Raw genomic sequence first — 14,894 nt, 5'->3', positions numbered from 1 at the left:
ATAGATTAGTAAATCAGTACATTCAGGCTTTTGGAGTAACAGACTATGTTAAAACAATAAATTGTATTTGATTACTGTCTCTCCAAAAAGGTTTTTTGATTCTGAGACATTTTATGGATGAATTTGCTCCAAAAATAATTATTGATGACTTTCAAATGGTTTCCTTGTATGGAATAATTACTACAGAGACATATTCTTTAGTATCCAGTACCCTCGTTTTCAGGAATAACAAATGAGGCTGGTATTTTGATTGGTAGATCTATTAAAGTCTTATTTTTTGGTTGAATACCACCAGTGTGCTGGACTTAGTAGAAAGACTCATAGACTCTAAGGTCACAAGGGACCATTATGATCATCTAGTCTGACCTCCCGCAGGATGTGGGCCACAAAAGCTGACTCACCCACTCCCAGAAGAATTCTCTCCCTTAACTCAGCTGTTGAAGTCCCTAAATCAAGATTTAAAGACTTCAAATCGCTGAGAATCCTCCAGCAAGCGACCCCTGCCCCATACTGCGGAGGAAGGCGAAAAACCTCCAGGGCCTCTGACAATCTACCCTGGAGGAAAATTTCTTCCCAACCCCAAATATGGCAATCAGCTGAACCCCGAGCATGCGGGCAAGATTCTCCAGCCAGACCCTCTGGAAAAAGTTCTCTGTAGTAACTTTTAATATCCCATCATTGACCATTGTTGCTAATTACCAGCTATGGCACGTTATTGACCTATTGACTAAAATCACTTTATCCCATCAAACCATCCCCTCCATAAACTTATCAAGCTTCATCTTAAAGCCAGAGAGGTCTTTCGCCCCCACTGTTTCCCTCGGAAGGCTGTTCCAAAACTTCACCCCTCTGATGGTTAGAAACCTTCGTCTAATTTCAAGCCTAAACTTCCTGACGGCCAGTTTATATCCATTCATTCGACTAGGCCCTCTTGCCTGAAATTTTCCATTTTAGGTCATTAGGGTGAATCAATTCCTGTTAGGGAATTCACACCCTTTTCCCTTCTTCCCACATTGATACCCCCATAGGCAAAATCAGCCTTAGATCTGTGTATCCACACAAATTGCACTGGTTTAATTTAAATCAGTTCAGTTAAACTGGTGCAGCTTTTGTATGTAAACTCTCTTGTATAGGTTTCAAACTGGTTATATTGGTTTAGCGTGCATTTGTAAATTTATTGACAAGCCAAAATGCTTTACACCAGGTTTAATCCGATAGTTTCCACACACAAAGTTGCGCCAGTTTCATTGACTCAGTATAAAATTAGATCTGTAGATAAACCAGTATAACTTTTATGTAGATCAGGCCTTTGTGTGATTGTGGAGTCACTGAAGTCCCCAAACTTATGAAAGTAAACACAATTTGAAAATATTTAACTCTACCACTTAAAATCTTTTCTTGAAAGCCTTTAGTTGTAGGTTGGTGCAGATTAACCCTTCAGCATGCTGACAGAACTCTAAATCTATTTTCCTCTACCCAGCATCCCTTTCAGCTGCAGGTTTCAAAATATTAGGCAAATATGGGTACTATTCCATTTGGTAGATAGAAAAACCCAGGGGGCAGACTTGAAGGGATCTGACCAAGATTAAATGGACAGTCAGTGGCAAAGCTCACACTAGCACCTGTAACTCCGGACTCCCATACTGCTCAAACCACCAGACCACATTCCCCATTGCCTGAAGAGAGGACAGTTTCTGAGATGAAAAAGTATCACAGGGATAGCCGTGTTAGTCTGGATCTGCAAAAGCAGCAGAGTCCTGTGGCACCTTATGCATGCATCCTACGAAGTAGGTATTCACCCACGAAAGCTCATGCTCCAATATGTCTGTTAGTCTATGAGATGAAAAACAATCAGCATATCAGGTCAGGATGTAGGAGAGGATTTTTGTTCACTCAGGAGAGTACCTGCTTAGGCAGGGGGTGGACAGCACTGAGGTACCCCAGGCAGGGAAGACAGGTCAGCCGTCAATTTAATAGGCATGTCGCACAGCTATGAGAAAAGCCCTTGCTATTTACTTTTGCAGGATCCTGAATTCTTTGGGGGCACTGTAATGTGATAACATGACCTTGGGTTCATTGTTGTCCCATGTTATGCCTTATCTGGAAAATGAGCGAGAGCCCTTGCCTGGCTGCAGTAAGATGGGGGAGGAGAGCAAGTGCACCCCTTGCATAGGAGACTGCTGCTCTGCTCTAATCCAGATACCACACAGAGATGGGGACAGATGCCTAGTCTACTCCTTTGGATGCAGGGAGAATGGGGGAGTGAGGTTTTTGTGGGTGGGGGTGAAGGATCAGGTCTGGGGGGTAAATGGTGCTCAGGTCTGAGGGCAAAGGAAGGGCAGGTCTTGTGGGTAGGTCAGTAGAGGGGTGGGGGCAGGTAAGGGGGGTCAGAGGGGCAGGTGGGGAGATGGGGGCATGGGAGGGGGAAGGAGCGGGCCACGGTGCAGTCCTACGCCTGCCAGGCAGATATTTTGCAGCCCCCTTGGGACCCTGCAGCACGATAACATGTTCAGTGACTAGGGTGACCAGATGTCCCGATTTTATAGGGACAGTCCCGATATTTGGGGCTTTGTCTTATATAGGCGCCTATCACCCCCCACCCCCGTCCCGATTTTTCACACTTGCTGTCTGGTCACCCTATCTGTGACATCATACTGTGAGGTCACGGGCACAGATATGTGACGTCACTGCGGTGGCCAGCGCTACAGGCCCTCCCCTCACTCAGCCCGGCGCTCTCCCCCGCGGCCACGCCCTCGAAGAACAGAATGCCGATTGCTTTCGTCACGCGTGGGCGGGGCAGCGAGACACACCCCGTCCAGAGCCCGGGGGTCACGTGACGGGCGCCCGCGGTGTCAGCTGATTCCCGGGCTGTGCTGCGGCGGTGACGGTGGCGGCGGCGATGGAGTTTCTCCTGGGCAGCCCCTTCAGCTCCCCCGTGGGGCAGCGCATCGGTAAGTCCCTCAGCCCCCCTCCCCCACCGCTCGGACTCCGCCGCCAGCTCAGCCCCCTCCTCTGGGAAGCAGCGACAGCAGCTGGGTACTGCGAGTGGCTGGGCGGATCGTATGGCTTCAAGGCGGGATTGACACGGTTCCGGCCAATAAGGAGACGAGGCTGATTTGTTTGACTGGACAAGCGGCCAATAGGGAGTGGGCGGGAGGCGGGCTCCAGTGGTCGTCCTTCCAGCCAATCCCCGTGCGCGGGGGTCTTGGAATTTTTCTTATTTAAAGGGTCCCGGTGGCAAGAGCCATGTCGCCTGCCACGGCGTGGGGCTGGGAGCGGGTGTCTAGCGTCACGCTTCTGTGGGGCCTCCTGCTGGCTGGGCAGGCGACCCTACAATAACAAACCTGGTGCTTCTTGTTGCTTGGCGAGTGTTGCTGGGTGGGGCCTAGAAGGAGCTCACCGGAGCCGGGCGCCCCCGCCTCGGTGGGGTGGTAGGTGTCTGTAGAGGAAGGGAAACAAACAGCCCATAGGTGCCTGTTGTCGGGAGGGGAGCGGCTGTGAGGGTATCTGTAATGTCTGCTCCCTGCCCTTGAAGCCACCCACCCCCACCGGTTCAGTTACTGGGGTGGTGCCCCTGCTAGTTGGGGGGGGGGGGAGGGGGGAGGACACATGCTCCTGGCAGCTTCACAGCCAACTCTATAGGGCAAGGGTTGTGCATGCTTCTCTAAGTTTATGGCACTGTAATAACTGCATGCACCTGGCCCCACTGTGGGCTAATTCCTTACTTGGCTCCTCGCACCTTCCATTTCCTCATGGAGTTATCATTCTTGCCCCTGCCCCTGGCCACAAGACCCGTAATCAGCACTGATAGAAATTCGTGGGAAGCTTTGGCAAAATCTGTGGAATTTCTAACAAGGAAGTTTTGTTTGTATTTACTAATCTGTTTAATTGAGCTCTCTTAATTAGGGCATCTTCCTTAGCTGAAGAATAGGCTCATTCAGTGTAAACACATTATGTTTTAGTACTGTATTAATTTCTACTAATTGAGTTAGTGATTAGCTTGGGTTTTTGTAGGATTGGGGCCTTTTCTGTTGCACCATGGATTTACCCCAATGCTTTACAGCTAGGGCAGGGAATGTGTATTCATCTATCAAGTTTTTAGGAGGCGGGATATCAAAGACATACACCTCTAAAAATTTCAGGATAAATGGGGTTCAATCCAAGACCTTGCAAATCTAGGAAGAACAGCATTTTTCGTAGTCTTTTGGTTGAGTTTAACAAAGGAAGAGAGGAAACTAATATAAAGTTAAGAAATTTAAGAAAGATAGAACAAGAAATTGGAAAATTGTTTTAGTGAAAAAGTGCAAGAAAGGACTGGAGAAACAAAGCAGGGAGGGATACACAGTAAGTTTTTAAGAAGTATTTAACAAAGTTTCCTTTAAAAATATGTATAAAGACTCTGCCTGCTGGTGTGGTGTAATTTTTTTTTTTTAATTTTTCAGGGAAACCTTGTGTCCCTGGGAACTAGGCCTGTCCTTGGTTTCTGGTCCTTTCCTTGTTTGCCTGTCAGTTCCACAATGTTTTGTTTCAGACTTTGTAATCTTCTGCAGACTTTCTTTGACAGCCTGAAAAAGTCACTCACTAATTGAACCTGTGATACTGATGACAGGCTGTTTAAGCACATATTCACCACAGGAATCCCTCTGTCATGTCAGAGACCTACATTCCTTTCACCCATGGGGCCTTCTAGTTCCTTCCACCCTAACTGACCCTTTCTCTCTCTCAGAGCTGGGTCTACAGGGTATTGTAGGAGAAGAGGGAGGGATGTTTGCTTAGCTGAAGAGGAGAGGAGTGGATACCTTTTCTCCCTTCTCTTCCCTGTCCCCCTCCCCCACACTTAAACCCTCTCCCTGATGCCCATCAAAATCGTCCATTGGATTTCCCATGACATTCTATTCTATGCGGGTTCTTATGGTGCACTCATCATTGTGGTATCTGAACACCTTCCAGTAGTGCTTTAAGCAATGTGACTAACATCTGTCATGTGCTTGTTCTCTCATCCTCTCTTCAGGAAGAGAAGCGTGTGCAATGGAGTGTCTGTTTTGGAATTTACACATGCACACACCCATGTTGCTACCTAGCATCAGGCACCAAGACAGGGTGCCTTAGTCTTTCATCTTGAAATGCTGGCCCCATGTTTATGTTGCTATAAGTGCTATTCATTCCACAGAGCCCAAAGCAGTGTGCAAACTATATATAAATAGAGCACTGCTGAAGTGTGGCACACTCTGAAGTGGAGGGCAGCAGCCAGGTCCACAGTATGTGGTACAGCAGTATGGGGGAAGGGGTCGCTCCTACGATGATTCCATGTAAAATGTAATAGATAGTAGGCAGACGCATTGTCAATTATTTTCTGGAGGAGCATTCTCCTTGACCCCTCTAGAATAAGTGACCCTTGATCCCTGAAGTGAATGGATCCTGCATGTTACATTTGGTCAGGTTTGCCTGTACCCACCCTTAGATACTACAGGCCTCCACTTCTTTCCCTACCTCGTGTCCTGGTTGGAATGGTAACTAGATCATGACCAACTTCTCCCGGGTTCCTGTTTTTGATGTAGCGGGGGTTTCCAGGCAACAAGTCAGCAGCAAAGGGAGGAGGCCAGAGTACCTAGGGCTGTTGACGGAGGGGGACATGGCAGAGGAGTGCCTCGTGTCTGCAGTACTTGAGACATGGTGGAGAGGAGAGCCCCACATGGAGAGGGGTTAGGAGAGCCCAAAGGGGTGAGAGTGTTGTAGCCAGTGATGAAGAAGCCAGCATGGAGAGGGTCACAGTTTTGCAAAGATGATGGGGAAAGAGCTGGCATCTATAAATGGGAACACATTCTTTCCCTTTGAGCACTGCCTCACAATGCCCCTGTGATGTTCTATTATCCTCACTTTACAGACAAGTAAACCTGAGACATAAGACAGTGACTTGCCCAGTGTCATCAAGCAGGACAATGGCTAAGTTGGGTATAGAACCCATGAGTCTTGAGCACTAGGACTACTATTTCAGGCGGTCTGCAGACTCAGAAGGATAATAATGCAACAGCTTAAATGACTAGGGGAATGAAGCAACTCGGTGTTTGTAGTTTGTAAAGCCTATAAAACACTTTGCAATGAAAGACACTGAACACAGTAATAAAAATACTTCTGTGGTGCCTTCCATCTGAGGATCTCAGTACTTTACAGTATATCCTTGTTATTTTTCATTTGGGGAAACTGAGTCTCAGAGAACCTCAGTGACTTGCTCAGCAAGTCAGTTACAGGCCAGGAATAGTTTCTCCAGCTCTTGATTCCCAGTCCTGGGATTTAAGCACAAGATCAGGCTCTATCATGTTGTTATATCCTGAAGGCCCTTCCCAACCCAGGGGGCCAGAAACTTCCTTTTTAAATAAGAGTTTTAACCAATGAAAGAAACCTCCTAATCCACAGAAAAATGCTCCACCTGCAGAGTTTGTGGATTTTCTGCACATGAGGGTTTCTGTGGTCCCTAAGAGCTACAAGAAAATCCCTGAGAGGAAAAAACCATAACAGTAGCATCTGAAGAAGTGAGGTTCTTACCCACGAAAGCTTATGCTCCCAATACTTCTGTTAGTCTTAAAGGTGCCACAGGACCCTCTGTTGCTTTTAACAGTACAAGGAAGCTCTCAGAGTGTAACAAGGCCCCAGAGACCCTAGAGAAAAGGGCAGGGAATCACCCATACCTCACACTCCCAGACCGTGACACCTGGAGTTTAGAGAAAATTGCAGCACAATGCAGAGCAAACAGAGCTTGGTTGTACCAGGGGGTGGGGGAAGCTTGGGGAGAGAAGTCTGTCACTTCCTGTGGGGAGGCATAGAGGAGTTCCCCCATACTCTGCATGTTACCCCCAATGACCAATGACTAACGCTTCAAATTTTCTGTATCGTTTATTTCTTTAAATATTCTCTAATAAAATTTAAGGAAGATGAGAATTAGGAAGAGCTAATTTTAGAGGGGAGGAGGTGGCGGCAAAGGCCAGGGAGATATGGGGCCCTCTGTTGTGATGTACAGAGGTGAATAAAATATAATACACCAGAAACACACACCCTCCAAGCATTGAAAGGAGAGAAGTGAAGCCAATGCAGCATCCCCACCCCACCTCCTAGAGGTCCCTCCATCCCAGCTCCAGGGGCTTGGGGCTTGCAGTTTCAGGAGGTGAGAGAGGAGAGAATCGGAGAGCAGCTCCCCTCAGAACCACACAGGTACCTGAAAGCTAATGCTGCTCAGATAAGCGTTAACACCTCTTCAAGACCAGCACAGAACAGGCATTTGCAGTACAGCTTAGGAGTCCATGCTGCCTGATGGAAGGGGAGCATGGAAAGAAGTGTAAAGGCCCAGCTGCCCACAGGCTTGGAGCAGCATGTCTCTGTGGCTCCTCAGCCTGGACATGGTATTGAACTGCACTTCCTCCCCTCTCTCTAAAGTGGAAACCCCTCCCTTTGAGGGAAGATGCAGATAGAGTTTGAATTGTGGAGCCTTTCCTGAGCTTGTACCACCTCCCATAGGTTTCTTCACAGGAGGGGAGAGCACAGGTCTTGATAGGGAGATTTTGTACAGGATTCTGAGTTAGACAGGAAGCCAGGGAGAACCCGGACGGAGGGTGCATTGTCTCTGATGTCACCTGCTGGATCTCCATGGTCATGATCCCGTGAAATGCTGAGCACCCTCCACTCAATTGAAGTCAGTGGGAGTTGTGAGTGCTCAGCACTTTGCAGAACCATTTAAAACTAGACTGAACACAGCACTATAGGGAATGTTGGCAAAAGGCATAAGGATGAATTGGAGGAGGCTCTGGAGGGGATTATAGACTCTGACTTGTTACTGGGGAGCCTTTGAGGTGAAGAGAGGAGTTCCTGGGTGCTGGCTGGTTTTTGAGAGGTTCTTCAATTCTGAAGAGAGGGAGGAAGGAGACAGAGGTCTTGGAGGCTTATTGATCTCTTCTGTCTCTAGCTTCTCCAGTACTCTGACTTGTTTGCCACATGGCATTTTGCTGCCACAGGAATGGTTGTATGAGATCACAAATCTAGCACCATACTCTCCCCAGCAGGATTGGGAAGGAAGAGGAGAGAGACTGGCAAATTAATGAAGTGCCTTGGTCAAATTCAGTCTTGGAATGAGCAGGTACACCTCCACTGTACTACTTATGTCAGGTCTGGAATTGACTCCCATCTTTAGAACACAAATAGCTTTGATAACTTAGCCACAATAAGCAGGAAAATTTTAAAGAGCAGCCAAAAAGAAAATGAGATTCAGTTCTTCGCTCATATATGCCTGGGCATTGGAGCTGATGTTTGAGGGCAAAGAGTAGATGATTTGGGTTTGAAGCATGCCAGAATTCCCGGCAGCCTGGATTAATCTGACCAGCCCATAGAGCAATATGGTTCCACAAGGTTCAGTGGTTAAAGATGAACCCCAACATCTGGAGCTAGACTAACTGCCAAAATAAAATGGCTCTGAAGTTCTATGGGGCAGACATGCAGTCAGCTTGGAATGTGCTATTGCCAATCAGATTCCAGCTCTTGGGAATGCCATTGGATATTCTCTGATGACCCCTGCAATTTGGAATGTTGAGTGGCCAATCATATTCAGGCTCTTGGGCCTCCTGCCTTAGGAATCTATCACTGTTCTGTGCAGTACTCGGGCTCACAGGCATCAGATTTCATGAGGTGCAGACAGCTCATGTACTAATTACAGCTCATGAAACAGGGCCCTGCTTTCTGATCCTTCATGTGATCAATAAACAGACTTTGTTTTTCCCCAAAGCTTCAACAAAGCAGTAAAGTCCAGGATTTCCTGTCTTGGAGAAAACTCCGTCGTCTCTTATTGAGTTCAGACAGTCCATTATTGCATAGGAGCCAGAAGGATTAGAAGGGAAATAACTCCAGCTATCTCAAGGGGCAGCCTGGATGTGCTGAGAACAGGTGTTTTAAAAGGGTCCATCATGGGATAATAGAAGTTAGAGACAGAAAAGGCCTGTTAGATCAGCTAGTCCAGCCTCTACACTGTATAGGGTTGTTCCTGGTGCTTTGTTTTTGGATCTGTTTCACAATCATACTCCTATCTTTCCATGCACCTGAATTAGGGTTGCCAACTTTCTAATTGCAAAAAAACGAACACCCTTACCCTTGCCCTGCGGCCCCGCCCCCTCTCCAAGGCCCCACCCCCCCACTCACTCCATCCCCCCAGTCCCTCTGTCACTTGGTCTCCCACACCCTCACTCACTTGCTCATTTTCACCAGGCTGGGGCAGGGTGTTGGGATACGGGAGGGGGTGAGAGCTCCGACTGGGGGTGCGGGCTCTGGAGAGGAGCCAGAAATCAGGGTGTGGGAGGGGGCTCCGGGCTGAGGCAGGGGGTTGGAGTGGAGGGGGGTAGGGGTGGGCTCCGTGATGGAGTCTGGATGCTGGAGGGGTGTGACGGAGCAGGGAGCAGGGCAGATTTGACCTGGGAATGTTGCAGGGGGGTTGCAGTGGGGATGTGGGACTTCCCTTGAAGGAAGCTACCTGAGCTGTAACCTGAGCCAGGAACGGGGGTGGGGAGAATTAACACCTTCTGCCCGGGAGACTGGACAAAGGAGAGGAGCAGCGGGAGGGGCTGGGAGTTTAGTTTCGGTTTGGGCTGGGTGGTGCAACGCAGGGAACCCCAAGCTGGGGTCTAAGCTCCCTGAACCTCCCAGAGGGACCTAATTGAGGGGGTCTGGTCGTACCTACACGGTCTGCTTGAGACTGTGTTCCTGTCCTTAAATAAACCTTCTGCTTTACTGGCTGGTTGAGAGTCGCAGTGAATCTCGGGAAGAGGGGTGCAGGGCCCTAACTCCCCCACAATCCGCAACAACTGGTGGCAGCGGTGGGATCTACTGCACCCCGTGGACGGCGCTTCCTGCAGTAAGTGACTGGGGAGCAGTAAAACGAAGGGGGATTGACGGGGACCAGGCCTGCTGAAGAGTGGGAGAGAGACGGTTATTACCCCTGGGAGTGTGTGACCAGCGAGAAGGACTTTTGCAGTAACAGGGTCCCCCGGGGGGATCGCAGCGAGTGGTCCCAGGGGCGGAGGAGTCTGCAGCTCGACCCTGGCAGAGAGGCGGTGACCTCGAGAAGGGCTGGCACACTAGGGGTCCCCCTGGGAACTGTGGGGAGCTGTGAGCACACAGGCCGGTGAGTGGCCAGCAGGAAGATGTATGCCAAGCGGCTTAAGAGCGACCTGGTGGAGCTGTGCAAGCAGAGGCGGCTGCGCATTGGGAGGCTCACCAAAGAACAGCTCATTGCCCAGCTGGAGGCGGAAGATCGCGCGAATGAACTGATCCCTGTGTCTCAGGGAAGCAGCCTGGCAAATGCAGCGCAGGCACCAGTGTCTGTCCCAGCTGGGAGTGGTCAGCCGGCTGCTGAGGGCTTCCCGAGACCCCTCCTTCCTATGCCTAGGGGAAGGGTGGGGAGGAGCCCAGCAAATACCGAAGGCGCCGTGGCCCCCCCGGCCAGCAGGGGACCCTCCCGGCGAAGCTCGCCGGCCAGCAGAGGATCCTCCCGGCGATGTTCGGCATCCGTGGAGCGGAATTGGCTGGAATGGGAGAAAGAGCTAAAACTGAGAGAGCTGGAGGATCGTGAACAACAGAGACAGCATGAAGAGAGACAGCGTCAGCATGAACGGGAGGAGAAAGAGAGACAGCATCAGCGTGAACGGGAGGAGAAAGAGAGACAGCATCAGCGTGAACGGGAGGAGAAAGAGAGACAGAGACAGGAGAATGAGAGACAGCGTCAGCATGAAGAGAGACAGAGACAGGAGAATGAGAGACAGCGTCAGCATGACCTGGAACTGGCGAGATTGAAGGGCAGCGAACCCCCGGCTGCGGTGAGTGAGGGGGGACCCAGGACTGCACGGAGCTTTGATAAGTGCATCATGGCCCCATACAAGGAGGGGGAGGACATGGATGACTTCCTGGAGGCCTTTGAGACGGCCTGCGAGCTGCACCGGGTTGATCCCGCGGACAGACTCCGGGTCCTTACCCCCTTACTGGACCCCAAAGCCGTGGCATTGTACCGCCAACTGGGAGAGGCAGAGAAAGGGGACTACGAACTATTCAAAAAGGCCCTGCTACGAGAGTTTGGGCTGACTCCTGAGATGTACCGGGAAAGGTTCCGGAGTCAAGATAAAACCCCTGAGATCTCATATCTGCAACTAGCCGTCCGCATGGAAAGATACGCCAGCAAGTGGGCTGGTGGGGCCCAGACGAAGGAGGACCTGATTAAACTGCTGGTACTGGAGCAACTGTATGAGCGGTGCCCATCCGACCTGAGGCTGTGGTTGGTAGACAGAAAGCCAGAGAACCCGCGACACGCCGGGCAGCTGGCTGATGAGTTTGTAAAGAGCCGGTCAGGGGGTGGCAGGGAGGAGCCCCAAAGGAACAGGCCCGCCGCGATGCAGAGAGAGAGTCACCCTGGGACCTCCCAAAGGGGGAATATGGGGAATCCCCTCCCACGGGGAATGCCCAGCACCAGGGACAACCGACCGGCTCGAGGGGACCCACGGGACCTGAGCTGCTATTACTGCGGCCGAAGAGGCCACGTTCGGGCCCAGTGCCCCAAGCTCAAAGACAGACTGAGCAGACCGAACCCGCACCGGGTTAACTTGGTAGAGGCCCAGACGGACGAGGGGCAGGCTTCCCACGCAAGAGGGGCTGGCAGCTTATCAACTGCTCAAGAGAGAGAAGGGCCCCCGGCCAGCTTCTCTGGGGGGCCAGATGCTCCGGATTCAAAGTTCTCCGTTTACAGGGTTGGCGCGGGGCTGTCCCTGCGGAGCGAGTGCCTTGTTCCCCTGGAGGTGGATGGGAAGAAAGTTTATGGATACTGGGACACGGGCGCAGAGGTGACACTGGCCCGGCCCGAGGTGGTGGCCCCAGATCGGGTGGTGCCCAACACCTTCCTGACCCTGACCGGGGTGGGCGGGACCCAATTCAAGGTTCCCGTAGCGAGGGTACACCTGAAATGGGGGGCCAAGGAGGGCCCCAAGGACGTGGGAGTGTACCACCATTTGCCCACTGAGGTGTTGATGGGGGGGGACCTAGAGGACTGGCCAAGCAGCCCCCAGACCGCCTTAGTCGTGACCCGTAGCCAGAGCCGGCGAGGGGCACTACGCCCTGACCTTGGGAAGGATGTCCCACCGGAGGCACCGAACCCTTCCCAGGCGGGGAGGGAACACCCAAGGACAGGCCGCGGGGTGGCTGGGGCTTCCGACCCAGCCGACGAGAGGGAGCAGGTCCCCATCCCTTCCCCAGCTGCCGAGTTCCAGGCCGAGTTGCAGAAGGACCCCTCCCTGCGGAAGCTAAGGGGCCTGGCTGACCTCAGTGTGGTACAGACCATGAGGAGAGGATGCAAGGAGAGGTTCCTGTGGGAAAAGGGGTTCCTGTACCGAGAGTGGGCTCCCCCGGGGGAAGTGGAGTCGTGGGGGATCAGGAGGCAGCTGGTGGTTCCCCAGAAGTTTTGCCACAAGCTACTGTACCTGGCCCATGACATCCCTCTCGCAGGGCACCAGGGGATCCGGCGCACCAGGCAGAGGCTGCTACAGAACTTTTACTGGCCCGGGGTCTTCACCAACGTCCGGCAGTACTGCCGATCCTGTGACCCCTGCCAGAGGGTGGGGAAGGCCCGGGACAAGGGGAAGGCAGCATTGAGACCTTTGCCCATCATAGAGGAGCCTTTCCAGAAGGTGGCCATGGACATAGTGGGACCTCTCAGCAAGATGACCCGGTCTGGGAAGAAATACATCCTAGTGGTGGTAGATTTCGCCACCCGCTACCCCGAGGCAATGCCATTGAAGCAGACACTGTGGCGGATGCGCTGCTGACCATTTTCAGCCGAGTGGGGTTCCCCAAGGAAGTCTTGACGGACCAAGGGTCCAACTTCATGTCGGCCCTACTCCGGTGCTTGTGGGAGAGATGTGGGGTCCGGCACAACTGGGCCTCAGCATATCACCCCCAATCCAACGGGCTGGTGGAGAGGTTCAATGGGACGCTAAAAATGATGCTGAAAACATTTATGAATCAGCACCCGCAGGACTGGGACAAGTACTTACCTCACCTGCTGTTTGCATACAGGGAGGTACCCCAGGAATCTACCGGGTTTTCGCCTTTCGAACTGCTATATGGAAGGCGGGTAAGGGGGCCCCTGGACCTGATGAGAGACGAATGGGAGGGGAAGGCCACTCCTGACGGAGAGTCGGTGGTGGAGTATGTCCTGACCTTCCGGGAACGACTTGCCGAGCTCATGGGCCTGGCCAGGGAGAATCTGGCCAGAGCCCAGAGGAAGCAGAAGGTCTGGTATGACCGCACAGCACGGGCCCGCGCCTTCGCCACTGGGGATCAGGTGATGGTCCTCATCCCCGTGAGGAAAAACAAACTCCAGGCCGCCTGGGAAGGGCCCTTCAAGGTTGTCAAGCAACTAAACGAGGTAAACTATGTGGTGGAGCTGTCGAACCGGGCACACCACCACCGGGTGTACCATGTGAATATGATGAAGCCATATTATGACAGGGGGAATATGGTGTTGGCCGTGTGTGGACAGTGGGAGGGGCAGGGAGATGACCCTTTAGTAGATCTATTCCCTGGGACAAGAGTTGGCTTCCCCCTGGAAGCAATTCCCCTCTCTGATCGGCTAACCCCTGCCCAGCGAGCTGAGATCGGAGGGGTGCTGCATCTGTACCAACAGCTGTTTTCCAACCAGCCTGGACGCACTAATCTGACTGTCCACCGGGTGCAGACAGGATCGCACCCGCCTATAAAATGCTCCCCCTTCCGAGCCACAGGGAAAACTGCTCAGGACCTGGAAAGAGAGGTCAATGACATGCTGGCTTTGGGGGTGATCCAGCCGTCTTCCAGCCCTTGGGCCTCGCCGGTGGTGCTGGTCCCCAAAAAGGACGGGTCGATCCGGTTCTGTGTGGACTATCGGAAGCTCAATGCCATCACTGTAGCCGATGCCTACCCCATGCCCAGGCCGGACGAGCTCCTAGACAAGCTGGGAGGTGCTCGGTACCTTACCACCATGGATCTTACAAAGGGCTATTGGCAAGTGCCGCTGGATGCAGATGCCAGGCTGAAATCGGCCTTTGTCACCCCTCTGGGGCTCTATGAGTTCCTGACCCTGCCCTTCGGCCTCAAGGGAGCGCCGGCCACCTTCCAGCGCCTGGTGGATCAGCTACTGAGGGGGATGGAGAGTTTTGCCGTGGCGTATATCGATGACATCTGTGTCTTTAGCCAGACCTGGGAGGACCACATATCCCAGGTTAGACAAGTGCTGGACCGACTCCAGAAGGCTGGGCTGACCGTAAAACCGGAGAAGTGCAAGGTGGGGATGGCTGAGGTATCCTACCTAGGCCACCGTGTGGGAAGCGGCTGCCTAAAGCCGGAACCAGCCAAAGTGGAGGTGATCAGAGACTGGCCCGCTCCTCAAACCAAAAAGCAGGTCCAAGCCTTTATTGGGATGGCAGGGTACTATCGGAGGTTCGTGCCCCACTTTAGCGCCATAGCCGCCCCCATCACTGAGCTGTGCAAGAAGGGGAAGCCAGACAAAGTGGTCTGGACCGAGGAGTGCCAGGAGGCTCTCCGGGCGCTGAAGGAGGCTCTGGTCAGTGGCCCAGTTCTGGCAAACCCAGACTTTGACAAGCCCTTTATGGTGTTCACCGACGCCTCAGACACAGGACTGGGGGCGGTGTTAATGCAGGAGGATGAAAAGGGGGAGAGACACCCCATCGTGTACCTGAGCAAGAAGTTGCTACCCCGGGAGCAGAACTACGCGGCCATCGAGAAGGAATGCCTGGCCATGGTGTGGGCCCTCAAGAAACTAGAGCCATATCTCTTTGGGCGTCACTTCACCGTGCACACCGACCACTCTCCCCTGACCTGGC

At 52.3% G+C, this 14,894-nt stretch overlaps 1 protein-coding gene across 2 annotated transcripts in view; it reads left to right on the top strand.

Annotated features, from left to right (window-relative positions):
• Positions 1-2,843: 2,843 nt before the first annotated feature.
• TOM1 (target of myb1 membrane trafficking protein) overlaps positions 2,844-14,894 on the top strand; it is a 32,564-nt gene continuing 20,513 nt past the window's right edge. For both annotated transcript variants that reach the window (XM_054032494.1, XM_054032487.1), the window contains exon 1: positions 2,844-2,951. In XM_054032494.1, the coding sequence (XP_053888469.1) occupies positions 2,900-2,951 (52 nt within the window). In that variant the 5' untranslated portion in view covers positions 2,844-2,899. The remainder of the gene's footprint in view (positions 2,952-14,894) is intronic.

Source organism: Malaclemys terrapin, chromosome 1 (genome assembly GCF_027887155.1).
Source record: "Malaclemys terrapin pileata isolate rMalTer1 chromosome 1, rMalTer1.hap1, whole genome shotgun sequence".
Lineage (NCBI taxonomy): Eukaryota > Metazoa > Chordata > Testudines > Emydidae > Malaclemys > Malaclemys terrapin.
The sequence above is the reverse complement of the archived record's forward strand: the minus strand, read 5'-3'. Positions and strand labels throughout refer to the sequence as shown.